Source organism: Caloenas nicobarica, chromosome 4 (assembly GCF_036013445.1).
Source record: "Caloenas nicobarica isolate bCalNic1 chromosome 4, bCalNic1.hap1, whole genome shotgun sequence".
Classification (NCBI taxonomy): Eukaryota; Metazoa; Chordata; class Aves; order Columbiformes; family Columbidae; genus Caloenas; species Caloenas nicobarica.
Window position 1 is genome coordinate 25,114,403 of NC_088248.1, and position 24,139 is coordinate 25,138,541.

General features: G+C 39.8%; 1 protein-coding gene across 5 annotated transcripts in view; it reads right to left on the minus strand.

Annotated features, from left to right (window-relative positions):
* Nucleotides 1-24,139, minus strand: part of MAPK10 (mitogen-activated protein kinase 10) — an 86,102-nt gene that overhangs the window by 23,473 nt on the left and 38,490 nt on the right. For 2 of the 5 annotated variants that reach the window (XM_065633385.1, XM_065633386.1), the window contains 4 exons: nucleotides 23,614-23,672; nucleotides 21,899-22,037; nucleotides 20,688-20,853; nucleotides 8,228-8,299 (listed from right to left, as the gene is read on the minus strand). In XM_065633385.1, coding sequence (XP_065489457.1) covers nucleotides 8,228-8,299; nucleotides 20,688-20,853; nucleotides 21,899-22,037; nucleotides 23,614-23,672 — 436 coding nt within the window. Of the gene's footprint in view, nucleotides 1-8,227; nucleotides 8,300-17,482; nucleotides 17,555-20,687; nucleotides 20,854-21,898; nucleotides 22,038-23,613; nucleotides 23,673-24,139 lie in introns of all 5 variants that reach the window. The other 3 variants (XM_065633384.1, XM_065633383.1, XM_065633387.1) reach the window with 2 other exon arrangements.

The following is a 24,139-nucleotide window of genomic DNA, read 5'->3' on the forward strand; positions in this document are numbered from 1 at the left end:
GGAGTTCTGCCCGGGACAAGAGTCACCTTCAACTCATCTGCTTCACACTTCTATGTTCACTCTCTCCAATAACTTAATTGGTGCTAATTTTGCTAAACCCACCCAACCAGCAACCCCCAGGAAGAAATTGGGTTTTGTAAGAATGCACAGGTACTCATTTTCTATAGACAAATGATGCCTCAGGTATAGACAGATGTTTCTCTTTAACTGCAAATGTGAGAGCTGTATTGCTAAACTGTTACGGACAAATAAGAAACAGGCTCTAGTGCTTAAAAAGAAATTGTATTACAAGGAAGTTGTACTGAGCTTTTTTGCTGTTGTTTTGGGGTTTTTGTTGTTGTTGTTCGGGGTTTTTTTGTTTTGGTCTTTTTAGTTTTCTTGAGATAACAATTTGGCATCTGATATGTGTTATGCAGCTCTTCCAGTCATGTTCAGAACAAGCCTTACTGTGCCTAAAAAACATATTAAGCAAATGTCTGTAAAATCAGAACCATCTCTACATCACACTATGAAAACTATTTAAATGTATGCTTTAAGAATGCTGAAACCATGTTTTGAATGGTTTTAATTTCAACTGGACAAATTTGCTAGAAATAGTGGTCTGTCAAGATTTTTCTGAACAACTTTCATTTTTTAAACTAAAGAAAAGATTTATGTAGAACAACCCCCCCCGCCCGATAGGTTCTGTGTATCTTGTGTTGTCCATTAAAATATCTTTTTCTCAACAGAAAACTAAAGAACTGCAACAACAATAAAGTCAGCCAAGGCTATAGCTGCTCAAAGAGTAGACTGTATATTTCATTAAACATTTTATTAGAAAAGAAAGTGTTTTGACATTTAAAATTCATTTTCAAGTTAACACACCTCATTGTTTGCTGGCTGGGCTCTTTCAGAAGCAGATCTTTCTGAGGCACTTGAAAATACAAAGCAAATGCTTTGCAGAGAAGCACAGAAAACACAGAAACGCAGGTGCTGTTAGTTACAGCAAGAGAAGCCAAATGGGTGAGAAAGCCAAGTTAGAAACCATCACTGGAAGCTTGACCTGTGCAGAGTGGACATTTGATAGGAAGGAACAAACATAGGACTTGCTTCAAAGCAGATGTCAGCAGCTTATGCTTATACAGAGCAGGTTATCCATCTCAGGCACTGAATGGAGGCCACCTTTAGGATTACAGAAAGTTGTGGGCCTTGGACATGCTGACAGGGAAGAAGTTGCAAGATGTTCTGGATGTGTGTGATAAGGGAAAAAAAGAGTAAAAAAAAAAAAAAGATCCTAGCACAGGGCCTATGTAGTGGGAACTGCCATGCATGACTGGAAGGTTTTTGAGGTGCAAGAATCTTCATGAGGCACCAGTGCAAAGATGACAGCCAAAGCCAAGGGAGCTGGCAGGACCATCATGTTCCTCTCCTTGACTAGCCTTGATTTGCAGGGCGGTACTGGAGCTCCTGCAGCTCTGGCTTGTACCAAGGGCCAAAAACGTTAGGTTTTATGTCTCAGCAACTTCAGGGACTTGTTTTGAGTAACTGCATGATAATCGTGCTTCTTTCCTGTATGAATTCTGACTTACATTGCTCAAATATGGCCAAAACCCTTAAATAAAATCCTTTCATTTGCTCTTTATCTGTACACACACACGCACACAAATTGGCAGGATGGGGCACTCGGGACCTGTCTTTGTCCTGCTAACAGCAACAGCAAACCCATGCCTGGTTCCAGCAAAGGCAGGTGTGGACAGAACGTTTTGCAGTCAGAAGGACACACATTTTTCTCTCTAGTATTGCTTCTCCGCTCACCCGGGCCTTAGTAGCGCCGCATTATACCCTGAGGTCAAATACATGCAAATGTGCAATAACGTAAGAGCATTCTTGCTGAACACTGGTCCAGCTCCATTTCACTGCTATGTTTTATACAGTCACCAGTTGCAATGCATCTGTGGTGCACCTGATGATGAGAGGTTGTCCCTGTCATAGTATGGATTTAAAAAAAAAAAAAAAATTTTGAAAAAATTCTGAAGTCTATGTATTGAAGCAAAGAGAAGCAGCTTTCTCTAGGTGGCCATCAGTTGACTTCTGCAGTTCTGCAGAAAACAAATGTTACTATAGAACAGCTCTAACGTGAATCAAAACCTACTGCAGGTCACATTAACCAGTGGATGATTGTGACTGTAGATGTTATTTGCACACCAACCAAAAAAATGGTACTATCAGTTAATGAGCACTTAACTCTGACATAATCAGACATTTCCCAGGCAAAAAAAAAATTAGCCTGTATTTGAGTGAAGAAAATTAAAAGAAAAACTTCTGCTAACAGAAGACCCTGTTTTGCACCTTGAAATTAAACAAATGTTGGACAGACTGGAAGCTGGAAAGAATTACAATCCAAAACTCTGAAGATGATGAAATGTCTGCTTTAATTCTATTTGAATCATCTCAGCTGTCCCTTGCCCCAAACAGGATCAAGGAAAATGTGTCAACTATACACAATAGCATATTGTATGACTTAGGACAGAAGACAGGATCTAACCTGGATTTATTAGTTTGAGTGAAGGATTATATTTTCTTATGTCCAACAGCAAGGTTTTGCAAGAGGAGAGATACTGTTTGCAGCAGGATGTTTTAGTTCTACTGCACTATAAATATCAACATACTATGATGCAGCTATAATTAAGCCCCTTCATTGGTCTCTATTGGTCAGAAACTCGGTGCTCAGCTGTTTAACTTTAGCAATAACTTACTGTAATTGTTTAATTGTTCATGTTTCTTTTCCTGAAAGGGGGGCACGGGGGAATCTGCCGCAAATCTAACAGCAAACAAGATTTGTTCTTTCTGGCTAAAGGTGCTTCTTCCAGAGATAATCAGGACTAGGACATGTCAAATCTTGCTTTTGTTAAGGTAGGCACAACAAAAATGAAAATGACACAGAGCTTTCCCTTCATAACAGACAGACAGGGGGAAAGTTCATATCTTTTCCATCTCAAAATCTTAAGGGAACCACCTTTCTGGTCGTTGTCTCCTTAAACGCATGTGTTCCACTGATGAAAACTGACTGCATTGCTTTGGATACGAATTTTTGATGCTCCTAACTTGTCAGAATTAGAATAATTACCATAAGCAGCTCTGTATTTCCCTCCCCAAACCAAAATTGTCGCACCAGTTGTAAAGTCGATGGCTCAATCACTCTCATTTTTTTTAAAATTTGAGCTTTTTTAAAAATAAATCTTTTAATAAAAACCAAACCAACCAACTTCACTGTTGAAGGCACTGGTGGCAGACACCTATTTTTTCCAGTCCCATAATTTAAATTGTGATGTTAACACAGGTTACAACAAATACACAAGAGAAATCAAAAATGCTGGCATCTGACAAGACAGCAGGTACAGAGCGTTTTCTGTGCCAAGGTCAACACTTTGAGAAGAACGCGACATTTGTAAAAAATAGACTGCAATAGAAACTATTCTGCAACTTTAAGAACAGTAGCTGCTATTTATATGCTATAATAGAACATGTGATTATAATAAAAAACCATGTAGCACATAAATAAAAAGACTTCAAAAGATTACCACTTGGAAGTTGGGAGACAGCAGTGTTGGTCATGTAGCTGTCGTTGACTCTTTGGATGCTTATCTATATTGACATCTTTACTAACATTTTCAACTGCTCTTTTTTTTAGTTGGCACTTCATTCAGTTGCTGAGCATCTTTGCTTACACAACAGCAAGCAAATCAATGCTTAGTGAATAGTCCAGATATTGCAGCACAGGACTGTAATCTTGCCCTTCAATGAATCACAGAATCACAGAATGTTAGGGATTGGAAGGGACCTCAAAAGCTCATCCAGTCCAATCCCCCTGCTGGAGCAGGAACACCCGGATGAGGTTACACAGGAAGGTGTCCAGGCGGGTTTTGAATGTCTCCAGAGAAGGAGACTCCACAACCTCCCTGGGCAGCCTGTTCCAGTGTTCTGTCACCCTCACTGAGAAGAAGTTTCTTCTCAAATTTAAGTGGAACCTCTTGTGTTCCAGCTTGAACCCATTACCCCTTGTCTTACTGTTGGTTGTCACCGAGAAGAGCCTGGCTCCATCCTCCTGACACTCACCTTTTATATATTTATAAACATGAATGAGGTCACCCCTCAGTCTCCTCTTCTCCAAGCTAAAGAGACCCAGCTCCCTCAGCCTCTCCTCATAAGGCAGATGCTCCACTCCCTTAATCATCTTTGTTGCCCTGCGCTGGACTCTCTCCAGCAGTCCCCTGTCCTTCTTGAACTGAGGGCCCAGAACTGGACACAATATTCCAGATGCGGTCTCTCCAGGGCACAGTAGAGGGGCAGGAGAACCTCTCTCGACCTACTAACCACCCCCCTTCTAATACACCCCAGGATGCCATTGGCCTTCTTGGCCACAAGGGCACAGTGCTGGCTCATGGTCATCCTGCTGTCCACCAGGACCCCCAGGTCCCTTTCCCCTACACTGCTCTCTAATAGGTCATTCCCCAACTTATACTGGAACCTGGGGTTGTTCCTGCCCAGATGCAAGAGTCTACACTTGCCATTGTTATATCTGATTAAATTTCTCCCTGCCAACTCTTTCTTACCATTTCCCTTGTGGACGTTGCCTCACCACTGTAGTATCTACTGTGCTATTCTGGGCTGTTTCTAGGCTTCTAGAACCTTCTCTTGTGACCTACTGTCTTTGTAACGTGCACAGCTGGATGCACAAGGATCATGTACCTAACCTAGGAGGCGACCTGTGAATATCAACATTTTTAAGTACCTTCCAGAGGAACCGTAAAACTGCAGTGGGAACCCCAAACCCTGTGTGTAACATGCAGAACGTGACTGAAGCTGTAGAATAAGGCTCTGTATGCAATAGCTTGTTTGGCCATCTGTCATTTATACTAAGAGAAGCCGACACCATGCTAACCTGACATCTCTCTGATAAAAATATATTTGGACCCTCTAAGCGTTCCCAACTACAGAATTTAAGGGCACATTCTTCCTTGTCTATCTAAAATGCATTCAGCAGTTTAAAAAACCAAATTATAAATCCATGTATAACTACCACTTTCACAGCTCAGAGGACTAAGGGACCTTCTTAACTCCTTCATATCACTTATGCAGGGCTGAAAATAATAGTCTCCCTCAAAATTTTGAGCAGACGTGGAACAAGAGTCAACTCACAGGTATAGTCAGCTTCTCAAATGGCTCCTGAGACAACACAACAAACCGTGTTGCCATTTTCTCCTTGCTTGAGGCACAAGTATATCCAAGCTTCATGATAAGAGTTTCTCTGTGAGCAGAACTACTGCTGTCAACGTTGAAGTTTCATATAACATTAAAAAAAAAGTTTTAGCTCACAATTAACTGCATCATGTGCATACATCAAAAATGGGAGAGAAATATTAAAATTTCAAGGATCGGTAAAGACCCAAGGGACTTTGGACGCTACAAAACATTTACTTGCAATCGGAGTTTAAAAAAAGAATAGAGCGGGATTCTGTTCTCAGCTCCACTCAAGCCGTTTCCTTGAATTCCAGTGGGTCACAGGAGTGAAGCAGAGCTGCAGCCCAGCTACGCACTCCGCTCTCGCACAAAGGCAGTTCCTATTTTTCTGCTTGTGAATTTTCCACAGCCGTGTTAGATGGCTGTGCTTTGCTACAGAACTTGTTTCAGTTAGCTGAACAGACCATTTAGTTCTGGAAACAGAAACAATAGCAAACGATCTCTACCCCTTAACTGGTAGAAAATGGCAAATAGTTAATTTTGCAGTCATATATATGACAACGCATTTCTCATGAATATTCAATCTTTCTGCTTCAAAACTGGTTTTCACAGTTCTTTATCCATAAAAATGCACGCAATTTAGTACTAAACACTCTTCAAATCACAATGTGGTTGTGAAATGAAGCACTGCCTGTGAAGATAAAAAATTGCTGATAAATTCTGGTACACCACCAGTCTTAACTACTTTTACACTCTTTCTACTTTTTTTAGGAAACGGATTTCTAATTACTCTTGCTCCTTCTATACTTGAATACATCCTAAATTATGCTGTCCAACCCCATCACACATCTGAAGAAATAATATTTTTTATAGAAACGCTAAGCACGTTCTATGTAGATTTAAGGAAGAAGGTGGCACGAGGTCGTCAATCTCAGCACCCTGGGGCTGCCCGTGCGACTTTCTGAGCAGTTTTTGGCTGCGCAGCCGGGCACAGGAACGAGAAGCGCAGGTGCTCAGCAGCACAGGAACCGTGGGGGGATGGACTTGGAGCAGAGGTGGCTTTGAGGAGGACGAAACAATGACATTGCTCTCTGTTCACTGAACAGACACTCATGGAGCAGCAGAAGAAAAGCAAAGCAGAGTGCTACATAAAATGAAGTGGAAATTTAGCAACATATTATAAATACAAATGAAGAATGTGAACTCAATTACAGAACGATCCTGAACAAATCAGCAGCTGGTAATGCCAATTTCTGTGGGGTTATTGCGACAATAAGCAGCACATAATGGTTTAATTATAGAGGCTTGGCATGATTTCTTTTTAACAAGTATGCAGCTGTGTCAAAGAAACCAGTTTTTGAAGCGTTATATAGGACATATTCAATTATTTTTGTACTTATCTGGGGATTTCTTTAAATGGTATCTTACAGAATGGAAGTCTATTAACATCAAAACACTTCAGCCTACAACACTGAACTACGCTAACCCCCACACTTAAATTTCTCACTTCACGTTTGCAGAAAACACAAGCACTGCCTGGGCCAAAACTTCATGGAGCACAAATAGGTGCTAATGAGTTACATTAACACATAGAAGGGATTTACTTTCACACATGCAGATGAAATGTGCTCAAGTTCGCACAAAAACTCATGAGACTTTCAGCATTCATTCCAGCATGCATATATATCATATCCAACATCCTGGACAAAACACAAATAAAAATCATACTAGACAAGGCTGTGAAAATATTAATGCTACCATGATCTACTTTAATTTATTTCATGCTCTCCATATATTATTTTTTCCACATTCTAATAAAAATATTGAACTCTTTGAAGTGTGAATGAGACAAAAGAAAGTGCTAAGCGGAATAAATATGTACACACACCCCTAAGTGTATATGCACACATGTTCAGATAAAGTTCCATACAACGAATAATGCCTGGAAACTCCTATGTCATCTAAGTACAGGGTTTAAATTAGAAGGAAAACTTGTACACAGGTCACCTTCATTTCTCATTTGTGTAATCCTCTGGACCAGACATTGCTGGAGTTAGACCAAGCACTCACAGAGCTCAGTTGCTATTGTGCACAAGAATAACCTACTTTCACAATCTGATAAATAATAGAGTATATATCAAAGCTTTAATAAAACATCAAATAAAGTAAAAATTATGGCTGCCTCAGTCCTGAACACAAAATTGTCTCTATCAAAAACGTACAAATTGGTCTCTAAGGAAAATGTCTGCTTGGACCACGTGTCCACTGATTTAACGCATTTATCTATAACTCACTTCCTGTTGATGTCTAAAATACATTAGGCTTTCAAATAATGGCTACATGCACTTAAAAAGAAGATGACAAACTGAAGTTCATAACAACAGTTTCCAAGGAAATTCCCAGCCTTCTGAGTCAAACTGCTACAAAACTAAGTGACAGTTTTATTCCTGGGAAGCAGAAGTCATCCCTGAACTGAAGCCATTTCCTACTTTCCTATTTCAATACCACTTGCAGAGCAAACAAGCGAAGAAATAAGCATTTCCAAAAATAATCATACCTTCTTCCTAAAACACAGAGCTTCTCACATGTCATCCTAAGGTAAACAGTGACTTCTGCCTACCATGCTACAACCTGAATTTAAAAACACTGTGATTTATGAAACACCCCCCACTCCCACCAATTAATAAAGAGACATGTATGACAACGAAACTTAAACCAAGTGGTCACTGGCTGCAGAAAGCAATTCCAATGAACCATGCGGGATGTTGTTTTCCATCTCCTCACACTACAGTCACTGCAGTTTCCACCTTTTTTAAGCCAGCACGCTTTTACTGAGAGGCACTAATGGTTTATTGACATTTTGGCTTGCAAGGATTTTGCGGTGGGACTTAAGCCAGCTCTTTAGGTACAGTACAAATGTGTGTCAGCACTAGTTTGGTGGGAAGGGGCTGGAGGGAAAAGGGTTGGAAGTACCTACTGAGGCCAAAACGGCTGCTAGGAAGGATACGATCAGTGCCAGGAAACAACACAGCACCTTTAATCATTTCTCCCATGATGCACCCTACTGACCACATGTCAACTGAAAACAAAAATGAAATGAAGGTAAACAAGAAAACAGGAACAGAACAACAAATAAATGAGAAGACTTATCTGATCATGCCATAGCACAGAGGCTGCAGCCCACACCACAGACACAGCCCTGCCTTTTGCTCTCTGCAGGTGCTTTTCTGCTTGAGTGCACAAGTTTCACAACAACATAGCAGGTCTGAGAAAAATTGACTCCACCAGTTTTCTTTACCCCGGTGTGGATGAAAGACAACGCTATTAAACAGAGAAAACAGTGAAACCCACAGTTGGCTACTGTGTCATAATACAACTTTGTAATTAAAATATACCAATTAATTTTATCTTTTAAAAGTTTTCATTTGCATTCATTACCTAGGTTTATACTGCTTTGTACTGTAAATGAACGCTGGTCTCTGTAATCAATGAGGATATGCAAATTACTTTTCCTTTATCCGTTCAGCTCCCAGAGATCCATGCATATTTTCACAAGCTGAACTGCCAGAAGCCACAAAAGAAACGTGGGTCCTTATGAAGCCATATCCACCTCTTATTCAGGAGTATGAATAGCATTTGTTGAGCTCATTTGACCCCAATAATGCTTGCTTTAGAGCCCCTGGCTCATTTCCATTGAACCTCAGTGAAGCTCCCAGTCCATAATAGGGGTCTAGAAAAATCTCATAAAATTTCCATTCGCCATGATAGGAAATGGCGATTTCTCCATAGGACAGTTGAAACACAAAAGCACTAAGCTGTACCTTCTGCATTGAAATTCAGAGCAAACCGGGGGGCTGTTTATCTTGTACAGGAAAGAGCAGTTCAACTGAGTCAAAGTTAACCACAATTTGCACTGGAACACAAGATGAAAATCAGATTCCTTCTATCCACTACAGGATTAAAGTGGCGTTTTCCCCCATACCAATACCATGAAACCACATTACCTCTGCTGTCCTTGCTCTATGACAAGCCATAGGGCACGGAAGCAAGAAAAGGGACAGACTGGCCTCTCAGGGCCAGAAACTGTGGGGAAAAAAAAATGAAAGCATCATGCTGCTTGGTTAAATTTACTCTCATAATTTCATACTGAGCAACTGTTTGAAGTGGATTTGACTTTGAAGGCAAATGTCCTATCTGTGTAAATCTTTACATGCCTGGGTCTAAGGTCCCCTGTTGCTTTATTTAGCATATGAAAAGTTTCATCACTACACAACAAATAAAACAATAAAAAAAGAAATAAATAAATGGCTACTTGTTTGGAAGCAATAAGCAAACCTAGAGATGCAAATTATTGCTGCTTTCATCACAAGCTAAATGGCATGCAAAATAACAGGAAAAGATAGAGCAAGCAGTTGTTTGTTCATGTGTGAATCCCTTTTTATTTTCAGAGGCTGCCTTCTGACAGTACAGCTCTGTGCTGTGCTCAAGAGCACACACACAGAAGTTGAACTAGTGACTTACTAAACTTTAAACCCTGTAAAGCAGGGATGATTGTTCTCTACTCCTGAGGTTTTGACAAGGTAGCTCTTTGAAAATTTACAAATCAGAAGAAGCAAACATGAACACCTAAAAATAACCAACATCCAAAGAGAAAAAACAACTGTGTTTTTTTGACTGCTGCCTCTTTTTCTTCTCCCAGGACAATTAGACGTAAATCAAATTAGAACCCAGAGTTCCACTGTGTGTTTAAGAAAAGTAGTTAGTTGGAGGGTAGGAGTTTCAAGCATATACAGCAGCTGTCAGAAGGCCCAGTTAAGGCACTGAAACTTATGCCAAACTCCACAAGGGACTGCAGTACAGAGACCTAAGCCTTAATCCTTAGTTTCATTTAGTCCAACATAAATCCAGATATAGTCTGAGTAATTGCAGTCTTATAAGCATCAGAAATAGCAAACAAACGACCATCTCAGAACACCTGCACTCAACTCCAAAGCACTGAAAAATTCACATTTGGTTCAAGGTTTTTTCCAAATGCATGATTTTCGCAAAAACTGGCAATGCTCCACCAACACATGGAACACTCCTAACCTTCAATCAAATGCAGGCTAACTTAGAGCCACAGAGACCTCTGTGTTGACTCTACGTAAAACTCAGTTTAGCAGCTGTTTGCCTTGATGTTTTAGGATCGCATGAAACTGAGTGTTCATGAATGAAACCCACAACTTTTCATGACTCTCTGAAGTGAAACTGCTGAGATTTGGGTGGCCCTTGATGAGAAGCACCCTCTCCATTAGAATAGTGTGTCCTTGATTGTTTAGAGTAGGTAATTTTTGATTTGTTCAAAATCTCTACAAAGGAGATTGCTGCACAGAGCTGCTCTGAAATGCAGATGTTCATGTTTCCTTCCTCATTCCTCCATAATGGCGCTGCATTCTCCTCCTGCCAAACTGCAGGTTCTCTGGGACCTGACAAAACATGATAACAGGCAGCATAGAAAGAAAAATGGCAACTGCCCTGGCTAAAACTGCTTCTGAGGTGGCTCTTCAGACCTGCACACAATAGGTCCAGTTTGCCTTCACTGAAAATCATGAGCTTTGCCATCTTTTCCAGCCTCATAGGCTAGTTCACACTTCCTTCACCCCCTCTCTCTGCCCGAAGCGTTAGTGAGAATGCCACATGTTCACGCTTGTAACAGCTCCTATTTTAGCGCTGCAGAAATCACCGCTCTGCAAGCTGAAAAGAGATGATCACGTCCTCAAAACTGACTTAAGAAGACTATGACAGACATATTCAGGAATCAAATCACGATACCTGATTTTATTTGTCTAACTGTAGGCCAAAATATTTAGCACACAATGCTATTCCCCAATGGCTGATGTGTGAACTCCAGAAAAACTTGAAGGTGACTGAGCACGTCTGTCACAACACAGAAAACTTTTCTCTCCAAATCCCCCTAAAGTGGACAGACACCTTGCTAGGTGGCTTCTCCTGTTACCTCCAGCTGTTGCTGAGTGGTCCTGCAGATCTGCACTGAGGTCTGCTCTGAAGAACCGTTTCTAGGGCCCTTACTTGAATTTCCGGGAAGAAAAATACAGCACTCTGTACTGGACTCTGTATCTTGTTTGTACAGGTTTTTCCTGTTATTTCTGTGCAATAAAAATAGGGACATGCTTTATAAAAATACTTGGTAATTCTTGGTAATACACAGATGAAGCTGCTTTTTTTTTCACAAGCTCCAGAGAGCATAGGTACAAGTTTCAGACTGCCAATGCCAAGGCAAGTTTGTGATGCGGAGCACTCCTAATGACAACTGTGAAGATAGCTCAAACACTTTAAAAATTTTTTTAAACCCCCAAACCCATCAAACTCTTTCCTTCCTCAATTCTGTCTAAACCATGGCAAGCTCCCAGTTTTATGACATCCCAATCTGAGGACCTTGCTGAGATATCAAAAGCCTTCCCTTCATGCTTGTATTTATTACACGCATGGATTTCAACATGTTTTAACAAGTGCTCAGTATAGTGTCACCTCAATCCATTAAGATTTCCTGAGAAAGTTTTTTCTTTCTAATTCGAAACACCACATTCCACATGATGTTATTAAAACATTAATTAATATTTCTCAGTAACAGTAACAGGCTTCTGGAATATCTGAATATTATTATTATTATATTAAATTTTTTAAAAAATTAAAACCACCAAAACTTTCTGTGAGTTCCAAACTGATATGCATTGTACCTTCTTATGACACAGCTGAGCAGGACAACTGGCTGAAGGGCAAAAACCTTATTCAAGAGCCATCACTCTCTGGGATTCAGACTCGCAGATGCTCACCTTTATTGAGCATAGACAGAACTGATCTGCAGTAGACAGGCAGGTGCCAGAGCCTGGTCCACCTGGAAAAAATGCATTAGGAGCTAAGAATCTCATCCAGATCGGTGTTCTTCCTCAGTTTGGCTCTTGGTCATAATGCCAAACAAGGGCTGAAAAGCTATTGTTTTTCCTTGGGAACACATGCCCCACTGTCCCTTTCAGAACAGCAGAGCTTGCAGAGGGATTAGAAGTGATGTCACAGGATTTTAAGAGAGTCCTGTGTAAGACAAGGCCAATGGAATCTTGAGATGCAGGTTCAGGAATCGGTAGAGGCACGAGGAATGACTCATGCCCTTCCCTGTCTCCCATTTTCTTTTGAATATAAAAAAATCACTGCAGTAAGAGAGACCCACGGAGAGTCTGGCCAAGGAATGTGAAATGCACATTACATCTAACAGACAGTAACATTTAAAATGTGTTTTGCAGATCTTGCAGTTGCTAGCTTCAGATCCTCTTTTTAGCTTAATTTCAATTTTGACTTGGAAGTATTTCAGGTCTCAAAGAGTATTCAAGTAATATTCATTTTACCTTTTCTAGCAGGAATCCCACAGGTAACCTCGCCTGCTACAATACAAACAGATTAGCATAACATTTAATAAATTTGACAAATGATATGTGATTTTGAGTGTGTTCCAGTCCTCTACTTTGATCCTGACCAAATACCTATCTGCTCTTGACAAAAGATGCTTCAGTAGTATCGGTTTTGTCTACAAGCTCTAAATTCTCTGTTCCACTGTACCAGTGAAACTCAGCTCAAATTAGTACATTTGCCACCAAGCAAAAGCTGACTAATGGCAGAGAAAGGAAGAGGCGGGGGGGGAAAAAAGATACATAATCTTGCTATATTCTCAGAAAAATCTTGAGTCTAACACTAAACACCATATACTTGGGGAGGAATCATCCAGCTGAACAAAGTTCAAACTTAGCCAAAGTCATCACTAACAGACAAGCAGCAGGCTAACGTGCACCAGCTGAACCAGCCTGGAGAGACAAAAAACTGACTGCAGATGTTTCATTGTACCGAAGTTTGAGAAAACCCCCAAGATGCACCCAAAACACTAGGATTATACTCGCTAATAAATGCAGATCATATTTCAAATGCAAAGATAAATTCTGCTATTGAGTTGTGGAAGGCAACATCTTTTCCTAAAAGAATGTCTTGATTCAAAGTTTTTTCCACTACAGCAAGCATGTTGGGTTTTTTCATATAAATTTCTGGGAGAGTAAAATAGAATATTCCCTACGTCAGAGGGCATCTCTTAATCCCATCATTCTCAAAGACAGCTGGTGGACAAAGGAATTTTTGAATATCTGGCCACAGTATTCAGGTAGTAAACAAAGTCTAAACTGTTCAGAGAACATTAACTTCATCTGTTAATGCTGACTTCTCTTCATGACCCATTTTGGATGTTCATAGCCACATAGAATTTTTTTTTTTCCATCTCTTGCTATCTTAATGGTATTTTCTCTTTTTACTGCCTTAGAGTCTAAGCCATTAGGTAAGCTATAATATTTGCAATAGAAAACTTTTATTTTCCATATTCACCGCTGTAATCCAGGCCTAGCCAAACTTAAGATGCTTGGCTGTTATCACAATATATTTCTATGTCTAAATCACTGGTTCCCCTTGGATCTTTTGAAGGACTTGCATGTGGATTTGTTAGACTACCATCCTTTACATGCCTCCCCACTACTGAAAATAAATGCTCTTAAATTGCTTTGTTTCCCCACTAAGTCATATGTGCCTGTGGGATATCACTGTGACCTGAGCAGCTCAGATCTTAATAAATCTCTCTCACTTGGAAACCTTCCGGCCATTTTAAGCTTCCCCTTACGTTTTCCCTTCTCTTGAAAAACAAACACACACAGAAATACACTTCCAATCCTTAAATTGAAATCTTATGAGATTTTGAAGACATTATTAGCTAGAGCTGAACAGAGCTTTGGCGAAAATCCTGGAGTTTTTCCAAAATATTTCCAATGGTATCCAAGAATTTGGTAGTTTTTGTTGTTCATGCTTTTCCTGATTTAACTGAGACAAGAGCAGAGTAAGCATCGAGGAAATGCTGAGCAAGAAGCTCAGAAATGGACTACAAACAGTTACAGAACTTGCCAGGAATACATTGGTCTGTAAATCTACCTGGAACCTGATAAAAAAGTGATTTTTTTCTCATGACTGACTGACTTCTGACAAAGAAGTCTCCCTGATGGTCTGCTGAAATGTCTGCCTGAGGTGAGCAACAGGGAACAAAGGTATTTGCGGTGCAGTTTCTACCCAGTACACTCCAGGAGAGTGGAGGGTGGTTTTGTTTTTCTGAAAACCAGCTGGCTCCCGGAAAAATGACAGCACTCGGATGGACCAGCCCTGCTGCATCTCAAGTGTCCTACCAGGTCAGTTAGATGCAACAGTGCAGCAATATTCAGAGCAATCGTTCTCAGGTACTGTTTGGCTTTTTGCTAATGAAATCAGCAGTTAACCAAATGTGTTCAGAGAACATTTTAATAAAGTTGAGAAACAAACACCTTTTTTTGAAAAATGCATAACTTGAATGTATACTATCTGGGACAATTATCATGTACTAGTACCTGTAGTCTATACAGATTTTGGAGTCTTCCTACAGTAATTTAGAGAGGCGACCTTATTTAGGTAGCTGGGATGATCTGAAATTAATCTTCTCCATGTTTTAATTTCCATGAAGACTTTAAAAATGAAATTGCATTTAAAGTCAGCAGCAACTCAGTACGATAATTTAGCTAAGATTAACTTTCTCAAGTTTTTATTTCCTTAGAACTTGGCAGCAGCTGTGAAATTTTTCTTAGATATATACTGTGCCATACATAAATGTTCCTACTCCAGGATAGAAATGAGTAAGTTCCTTATGTTGATAGCAAGTGCACACAGTAGACATTCTTCTGAATAATTATAAAGAAGGGAAATTTTTAGTTTCTATACAGACTTGCCTCTTTCAACTAGAAAACCCACTGCTGGAGGGCCTGAGGTATCCCAAGGGAAGCTTTATTGTAGTCTCATTCTGTGAAGTTCACCTGCAGCTGCATAAATGCTTCACCAGCTCTTCCGGGATCTAGGAGGCAAACTAGATCTGCCCATCAACAGCCACAGAGGGAGGAGAAATCATACGGACCCATACACAAACCAGTCTTTCTAACACCAAAAACTCTTATTCACTGGGTCAAACTGGTTAACAAAGAGTACTGACTTGGAAATGAATGTTCAGATTTTTTTCTTTTTTGAAATAACTTCCAAATCACCTGAATAAACCCACCACTAAAATGTGGTAGCAGTTGTAACTCATCCCCCATACACTGCATTTCAGGGTATGGGATTTCCAACAATTTAAGAAGTAGGACTATCCCACAATTTACACAATATTTTCTTCATCTGTTCAAAAATTCAGCTATTTTTTTAACTGATAAGGAAATGTTAAGAGGTATTTTAAAAATACGCTGTTGCTATCCCTGAATAAGACACTGTTGTAAAAGATTTTTGTCACAGCCAGACAAGAACAAAGTAAGTTTGAATGATTTTTTTTTTAAAAGCTACATTGTTTAAATTATATAGCTTTTTTTTTCTTTTTTTCTTTTTTTTTTCCTGGAAATGGGTAGAAGAGCGTGATTCTTAAATATCATTTGTTGTTGAACAAGGAGAGCAAACCCATTATTCATGGTGCTACAACTTTTCAGTGAAATAGCTTTTTTTCTGTATTCAACTAAAACCTTTGACTTCTCTCCAAATACATTAAATGGAACTACGCTCAGTGTTTACAGCTGAACATAGTTTAGTTCTCCTTTGTACATTAAAAATATTTTTTAAAAAAAGGAGGAAAAGAGCAGGGTATTTGGAGGAAGCGTTATGATGGTGTTTCTGAGGTGGTGTTATCACTGAATTACGCATCTCATGAGTGGTGGGAGCTGCTCTGCACACACAGGAGACAGTAGAAGGTGGATCTGCAGCCTGTTCCACGTGTTGCAGGAAAAGCTCAGCACCTCTGCACCGACATCTCAAAGCCATCTACTACTACTAATAAACCACGCAATTCTTATTCCACTGGTAATAAAACCCACCATTCTTGTACCACTAATAATAAAAAATACTATTCTTATTTCGTTGTTGGGTTTCGCATCCAATAAGTTTCCAGTCCCTGTTCCCGTAAAACTGGAAGCCAGCACAATGTTGCTGCTTCCTCCTCAGCAAACAGGAGGTACCTGCAGTTTCCTCATCTACCTGTTGGTAAAAATATCAGTGCATCTTCACCTGGCTACAGGGCAGAGCTCCATTTTCATGGGAAGTCCACAGAGCTGTGAAAAATGGGACAGGCAGGACCTGACTCTGGTGAGCACTACAGGAATCACTTAAGAGCAAGAAAAAAAAATTACTTCCATTACTACGTCTATAAAAGCTGGGTCTTCTCCACATCAACCGGCAGTTGTCTTTCTGCCAACCTGCCTTTTCGATTCTGAAGGTGGGAAATGTTATGTTGCTGCATTTTATTCTAATGGGCGAAATACACCCTACTTCTCAGCCATCATGAGCAGGCAGGTCTTCTGGCTTAGCCTGTGATAGACTGAAGACTAAGTAGACACCCCCTCTTTTGTTTTCATTTTCTAATATTGCTTTCACCACCTTGGAAGTGGTAAAAATAATATCACCCAAGATGGGAAGAACAAGATGGGAGGGAAATACAGTTTAATTAATGACACAGACCTCATGCAAGTAAAGGAAAGTCCATTTTAAAATCAAGGGAATCTGATTTTAGGCCAATTTAGAAACCACACCAAATAAATGGCTGCCTTAAATGAGACAATTCAAATTCTTCTTTTTTTTTTTTTTTTTTTTTTTTTTTAAAAAAAAGAAGCTGTATTGGCTCAACTCTGAGCCCATACAGCACTGAGACAAACTCAAATCCATGATGCATTAGCAAGCAAAAGATTATGATGTCACCACAAATGTTATGAAGTCAGTGTTTCCAAAACATAAAAGCAGAAAAACAGATTTGCAAGAACCAGATTGGCCAAGTTAGGATTATTTGGCTTTTTTTTTTTCTTTCCTTTGAAGAATAATAAGAAAAGCTTTTCAATTCACAATCATAATGCTTGTTTTCTATACCGCTTATTAGTCTGGCATAAAGACTACATAAAATGGAGTGATTACAGGTTTTAAAAATAACATAACTTGTTCGACTGAAATAATTCTGTGCATCTGTTTTTCATTTTCAATCAGTAGTGCGCTATTTTCGTTTACTCATACCTCTGCGATTCAACTTTTTGCTTCTATCTTTACAGTCCTGGTATAGTCATTATATGGTAAAAGGAATGGGGTGGAGGAGAGGAACAAATAATAGGTGAAGCTGCAGCAAATGGCACAAGGATACAGTCCCTTCCTGGAAAGAGGATTTTGTGGCGAACCATTTCTCCCATAATGCATCCCACAGACCATATATCCACTAGAACAGCAGAGACAGGGAAGTAAAGAAGGAGGAAAAAAAGCAAAGTTAACTACAACATTTCACTCCTAAAGGAGGGGAAAAAGAGCAGGTTGATCAGAACAGTACAGTTTGTTTTGTGGGTTGTTTTGTTTTGTTTTGTTTCATGTTTCAACAAAAGCTAACATAAGTAAATAAGTAAAAGCTGTGTCAGTCAACTCAACAACAGTGAGTAATAACAGTGGAAAAAGTTTAAAATTAACATTTTTAGGAGAAGGCCCACAGCTAGCAAGTAAACATCAAGTAACAGCTGCACAGCCCCATGGTTTACACCACATTTATGGTGAAAAAACAACTTGCTTATTTTTTTAATTAAAGTAAAAACAAACAAACACACAATCCAGGCCATAATAATCTGGAATAAATCCTACTTGCAGCCAGGCATTTTCTGGGCTCTGTCCTGCAGGTCTGAGTGTCTGCAGCCATACACAAGAAATTCCAAACAGAACTGCTCACATGAGTAAAGGCCATATGGATAAATACCACCCTTAAGGGTTATTTAAAACTCCTGCTTCAGGACCTGTACCTACGTCCTATCTATAGATACCTATCTATATGTGTCTCTATGGACCTACACACCAACTGGAAAGCACTGGAGAGCGTGACCTGTGCGGACTTTGCTTTTTCTGCGTAGGTGCTCAAACACTAAACCAAATAAATGCTTCGCAGAGCAAGTACCAACAAGACTAAGAGAATTAAATTTTATCTTCCTGATGCTTCCTTCAGCTTTTAGATGCAATATGCATAGTTATATTACCTGCTTGACTTGGGTGGGGTTTGGTTTTTTTCCCTTCAAGTCTTACATGAAAAAAGGCTAGATAGGTAATGACACAGTATGCACAGAACTGAAAGATCTGTATCCAACGTGAAAGGGAAATAATGGCTTCCAAATGCTTTAAAAGACTACGCTGTTTCTCAGCTTTGAACCTTCATTTTGTGGTCATGTTTCATCTACACAATCAGTTTCTCCTCTTTTTCTTCCCCCTTTATATCCTTCAAAAGCCATCCAAACCAAACCAAACCAACAAACAACTAATTTCTTGGTAAAACATAATAAAGGTGAAATGTTTCATTTGGGAAAAGCAGGGTAGAGGTACCAGGGGCATGGGACAGCAAGAGCATGCCTGAGGCAGTGGCAGAATTTTCTTCACAGTGAGAGTTTTAGGACCTTCCACAGAAGTGCAGCAAACTGGTGATAATTATGCATCTTTAGCCAACCAAGTGCAGAAAGAAAATGAAAGCAGTGACCAGTCCTTATACAGGCAGTGTACGTAGGGGAAAGAAAAAAAAAAAGTAGGGGACCTTCAGTAATGTGGCAGCATAGGCCAGAGCAGGGAAGCAAAGTACAACCCTTTCTGTTGACTTCCTTGGGAAGGAATATTTTCAAATATTTTATTTTCTTTATCCGTTTATTTTATTTTCACTTTGTACAAGTAAGACAAGATCATTCATCTTGAACCAGATTCATTGCCCAGGGAAGTCAAAGGAGGTCTCTCTGTTAACTTCAGTGGGCATTTGATCAGGACCTTTGGATGTGGCAAACATTCTTAGCACCTTCCCAGCTGTGTACTTCATCACAAAAGTGTGTCTAACTTTTTCTTGGTGCAATTTTAATCGCGTGAAAAGCAAGTGCTTTCTCTGTCCTTTCAGGGACAATAACAACAACAAAGGTAATCATCTACTAAATGTCTGGAGAGAAAAAAAATAAATGCAAAATAATTCACTTCACAATAGAAGGAACTCTGGATATTGACTAAGGAGCTATCTAAAGCATGCTGAGCCTAGGTCGAATTTCTAATGATACTTACCATCAACTACAAAATACTTTAAGGAAGTTCATTCCTTTTTCAGAAATAATTCTGTACACTTAGACTCTGCTTAATAATTCTCCATGTTTTAGACTTCCATATTAAAACATGTACTGTAAATTTACAAGTGTTACAAGCAATTAATGCAGAGACTTCCTAATTTTGGAAGAACATGCCTTTATTCTTGCTTAAGTCACAGAATCAGCTCTCGAAATCAGTTTCACTGCCCTTTACAGGATGCATTTGGCTGTTAGCAAAAGTTGTCCAACAGATTATATAGCCTCTCCAATGTAAATTAAGTTGGAGATTTTAACAAATACCTGGTTTTGACATTTGCTGTATTTGTCATGGAAAAGTCTGCTTGTCAAACAGACCAGTGGTAGCTTTTGACAGCAGATTTTTCTCCACTATATGTTGTATCCCCTCCTTTCCTGACCAGCCTACTTCACACTCAGTTGCAATTCTCAGTTTAACTACAAAATGAGAACCACTTATAAATATTTCCTTTCATCCCCTGCAAAATGTCAATTCTTCCTTACCTGCTTCTCTATAGCGCACACCCCCTATCTGTTTTGCACAATCTTTCTAGGGATCAAGAGGTAACCAGATCCCTCATGGGCTGTTCAGAGCAAAATCCTATTTACATCTAGGGAGATTACACGCAAATTAGATATACTTTTTTTTAGCTTCAAGCTTTTTCTTCTTCTCTCCAACTCTACTTTCCATTAAAGAAAAGACCCAAGCTGCAAAATTCATACCTAGCTCTTGGCCACACGAAACCTGTCAGCAAAACCTAGGGCTTTAGTTAAACCTATCAGCAAGATAGAAACCGTTCCTGAAATTCAGACCTAGCTCTGCATTTGGAGAAATTCTGGAAGGGCTAGGATTCCCTATTTCAGGTTGTACCCCTTCTTCCCTCTAACAATTCAGAGACACAGACTCCAATTTAGAACATGACACTCGTTCAGCAAGCCCAATGGTTCCCAACACTGTTTCAGAGCCACAGAGCCAAAGACAGTTGTGGTCAGATAGAACTAATTGTGTGTATTAAGGTCAACTATAGCTAAGAACAGGTTTTTCATTACTCTGCGATCCCACACTGACAAATTCACCCGCATGGCATCCCAAATCCATTCTGTAGCTTCAGTACGCAGTAGTGAGAAACTGCTCTAAATGACCTGCCTTTTAAATTCAAGATGTCATTTTCTGTTACATTTTCTTTTTCTGTGGAAGGCAGACCTTACACTTCGGAGCACACTGCACTTGCTATGAAATTGAAGCCCTACCGTTCTCCTTGTAGCCCATGCCCAAGATGACCTCTGGTGCTCTGTAGTAACGTGTCACCACATACGGAGTCATCATGAAGCTGGTGCCTGCAGTCCTGGCCAGTCCAAAATCCAAAATCTTCAGTGTGCAGTCAGATTTCACCACAATATTACTTGGTTTTAAATCCTGCAAAAGACAGTGAAAATACAGCTCAAGAAACTAGGAGGAGTAGTAGAGTACTGTTTTGAGGCTTTTTGTTCATTTTTGTTTGCTTGTTTTGGTTTGGGGTTGTTTTGTCTGTTTGATTTTTAAATGTTGTAAACCTAATAGAGACATTCCAACTGTACGTTTGGACATACCTTAATGCTTCATGTATAATAACTCATCCTTTGTTGGATGCCTATCTGGAAGTGTAATCTATCATCCTTTGCTAAACATACAACATGTCAAGAAAGGAGACCTTTGTATGTTCTAAAGCAACATCCACCTTGTAACCAGTTTTATCAGCCCTTCTCTTCCTCTCATAACAAAAGGGAAACATTTTTTGATTTGTTTTTTCAGCTGGAAATCCCAAATTAGTAAAAGCACGTTTAAATAAAGAAGTTAACGCAGGGTATTTTCAACCTGCTCAGAACTGCCTCCTGCTGTCAGTCACAGGAACTGTTCCCTTTGTTGGCAACAACCACACAAAGCACTCACTCCCTCTGGCATCCACAGCTGGGCACCGTACCCTCAACAGACACAGCACTTTGAGGGGGAAAAGCAGAATCAGAGGACGCACTTAACATAGACTTAGTAGTCTTTTCATTCATTTTAGTACATGTAAAATTCCAATTCCATATGCCTTGACTGTCCTCTCCAGATTCTGATCAAGCAATACGTGGACCACACTGCAACATCAAGTTTAAGTGAGTGAATGTCATGTGTGGCACACGTAGCCAGCTGCATTTTCAGCAGAAATTACATTTACCTATACATTTCAGAGATAATTTTGATGATATCTGGTGTTTGTTCTTATTTATTTTTGTCTTATTAAATTCACAAGTAATCTCATTCCTAACACAACCATAAAGCTACTCTGCTAAGTGCCGGGCAATGACTTATAAGCTTATATTCATTTTTAGAGGGAGAAAGGGCTTTGATCTACAATACACAAGAAACTTGAGTGGCTTCTAATGTCTTCACAATGATGTCACATGCTGCCTTAAGTTTCAAACCGAAGTCTCCTTACCCTATGGATAATTCCTGCAGAGTGAAGATGTTTGATACCGCAGAGCATTTGGTATAGTAGATAAGACATTCGTTCATGGTCTAGCTCCATCTGAATGACCTGGCACAGATTGGCATCCATTAACTCCATTACCAGGTAACTGAATGAAAAAGCAAAGTCATAGGGTCATGGCCTGTATTGAATAGGAACCACAGCATCATCTCAGAGAAGTAACAATGCATTTTCTTGCTTCAAAATTCCCTTTATTTCTGCTGACTGGGAGTAAGGCAGCTGGAGACGGGCTGACTGTAGGGCCCACTCACAACTGTACCAGTGTGGTGGTTGTTTCTCACTGCACCAGCTCACTGCAGTGACTGTGTTCTTTTAGCGTCCCAGCAAAACAGGCGGATTGCTGGCCCGTTCTTGGTACATTCCCCACCACAGAGACTGAATCCTACATAGGCAAACATGCAGCAAGACACTAAAACATGCAGAAAAGAGCCACAAGCATCAAATGGCATAACTGCTTGGCATTTGGCCATTATGAGGAATGGCTACCACAGTACATGTAGGAATTGGAGAGCAGTAGATGTCCAAGAGGCTAAAATGTGCGCCCCATGCAAAATATCTTCAAAACTCCTCTTAAGACTGCATGATTTCACACTATTCTCATTACAATTAATTGGTCATATGCTTCTGATAAATAAGCTTCACTAACAACCACAGCAGGACGCTAACCCAATCCCCTTTAGAGCCAAGTTAATATGTTAAACACATCAGCTCATTTTTGATGAGACATCTCACAGTCACAGTTGATTAAAAATTGTAATATTACATTAAAGCAGTCAAACTTCGGGGAAAACACCAGCTCTCCCTCTCAATGTGAGCTGCATGCCTTGCCTTCTCTCCAGCACGGGTTACCTCATCTGCTCTGCACAAGTCTGCAGGGACAATATTATGTGGAAAATCCATATACCAAAGCCAGAATCGTAGTCACCTGACTCCAGCCACTGCTATCTGCTCGTTATCACCACTGATTTAGAGTACAGAATGAGAGTACATTTGCACACAATGCATATAGAATATGGGAAAGACTGAAAGATAAAAGGAGTATAGCTATGTAAAACACTGAATATTTAAAATTTCATTCAGGGCAGGTTTGCACTACACATAGTAAGTGCTTGTGCAACATGGCAACACTCAGCAGAGACACTAGTTATCCTCTACACCTAGCACTAGTTCCCCAGGCAAGTGATTTTACACAGTCAAAGGTTACGTCAAAACAAATACAGAAGGAGGAAATGTTTCACATCAGTCTCTTGTACAGGAAATTATTTCAGACTGAAGTGCCACATTGCAAAACCTCACACACCTCAGGGAGTTAGATAACAACCATCATTTCCTAAGCAAACTCATAACACAAAAGCAGGCTCCTTTAACTACTCATACCCCCTTCCTCTTCACATGAAAACAAATGCAGACACACCAACCTCCTCAAGAATAGCCACCAGCAGGCTTTGCACTCTATTACAGAACTTAGGAAACCCAGTATTTGGCACCTTTTAAGTGTCAAAAGTGCTCTCAATATAGGAATGCACAATATCTGTTTACCCACAGTGTAGAATGCACATGATCTTATTTAAAGGGTCTCACAACCTTTGTACTTTCCTGAGTTATTGTATTCAAGGTAGACTATAACACCCCACTTTAGTTTAATTACTGCCTGTGTTACTTACACATCCTGGAACTCCTCCAGAGATTTCTGTGGTGTGAAGACATTTAATAAACTGATAATCTGAAAAGCAAAGTAAGACCAAAGGATAAAGAGATGTGATAAATGTAAGCAGTTAAACCATTTTTGCAGAATTTTGAAGTGTATGTTAAACTCTTTTTTCAGTGCTCAATTTATACTAACACTTGTTGCTTCATGGATCAGTAAAAAGTCAGCAACATTCAAAATAAAATACTGCAGATCTTTAAGATTTCTTCTAGCTGCATTTGAAATGGTTTCTGAGAGAACGATTACAGAATCACAGAATGTTAGGGATTGGAAGGGACCTCAAAAGATCATCTAGTCCAATCCCCCTGCCAGAGCAGGAACACCCAGATGAGGTTACACAGGAAGGTGTCCAGGTGGGTTTTGAATGTCTCCAGAGAAGGAGACTCCACAACCTCCCTGGGCAGCCTGTTCCAGTGCTCTGGCACCCTCACTGTGAAGAAGTTTCTTCTCAAATTTAAGTGGAACCTCTTGTGTTCCAGCTT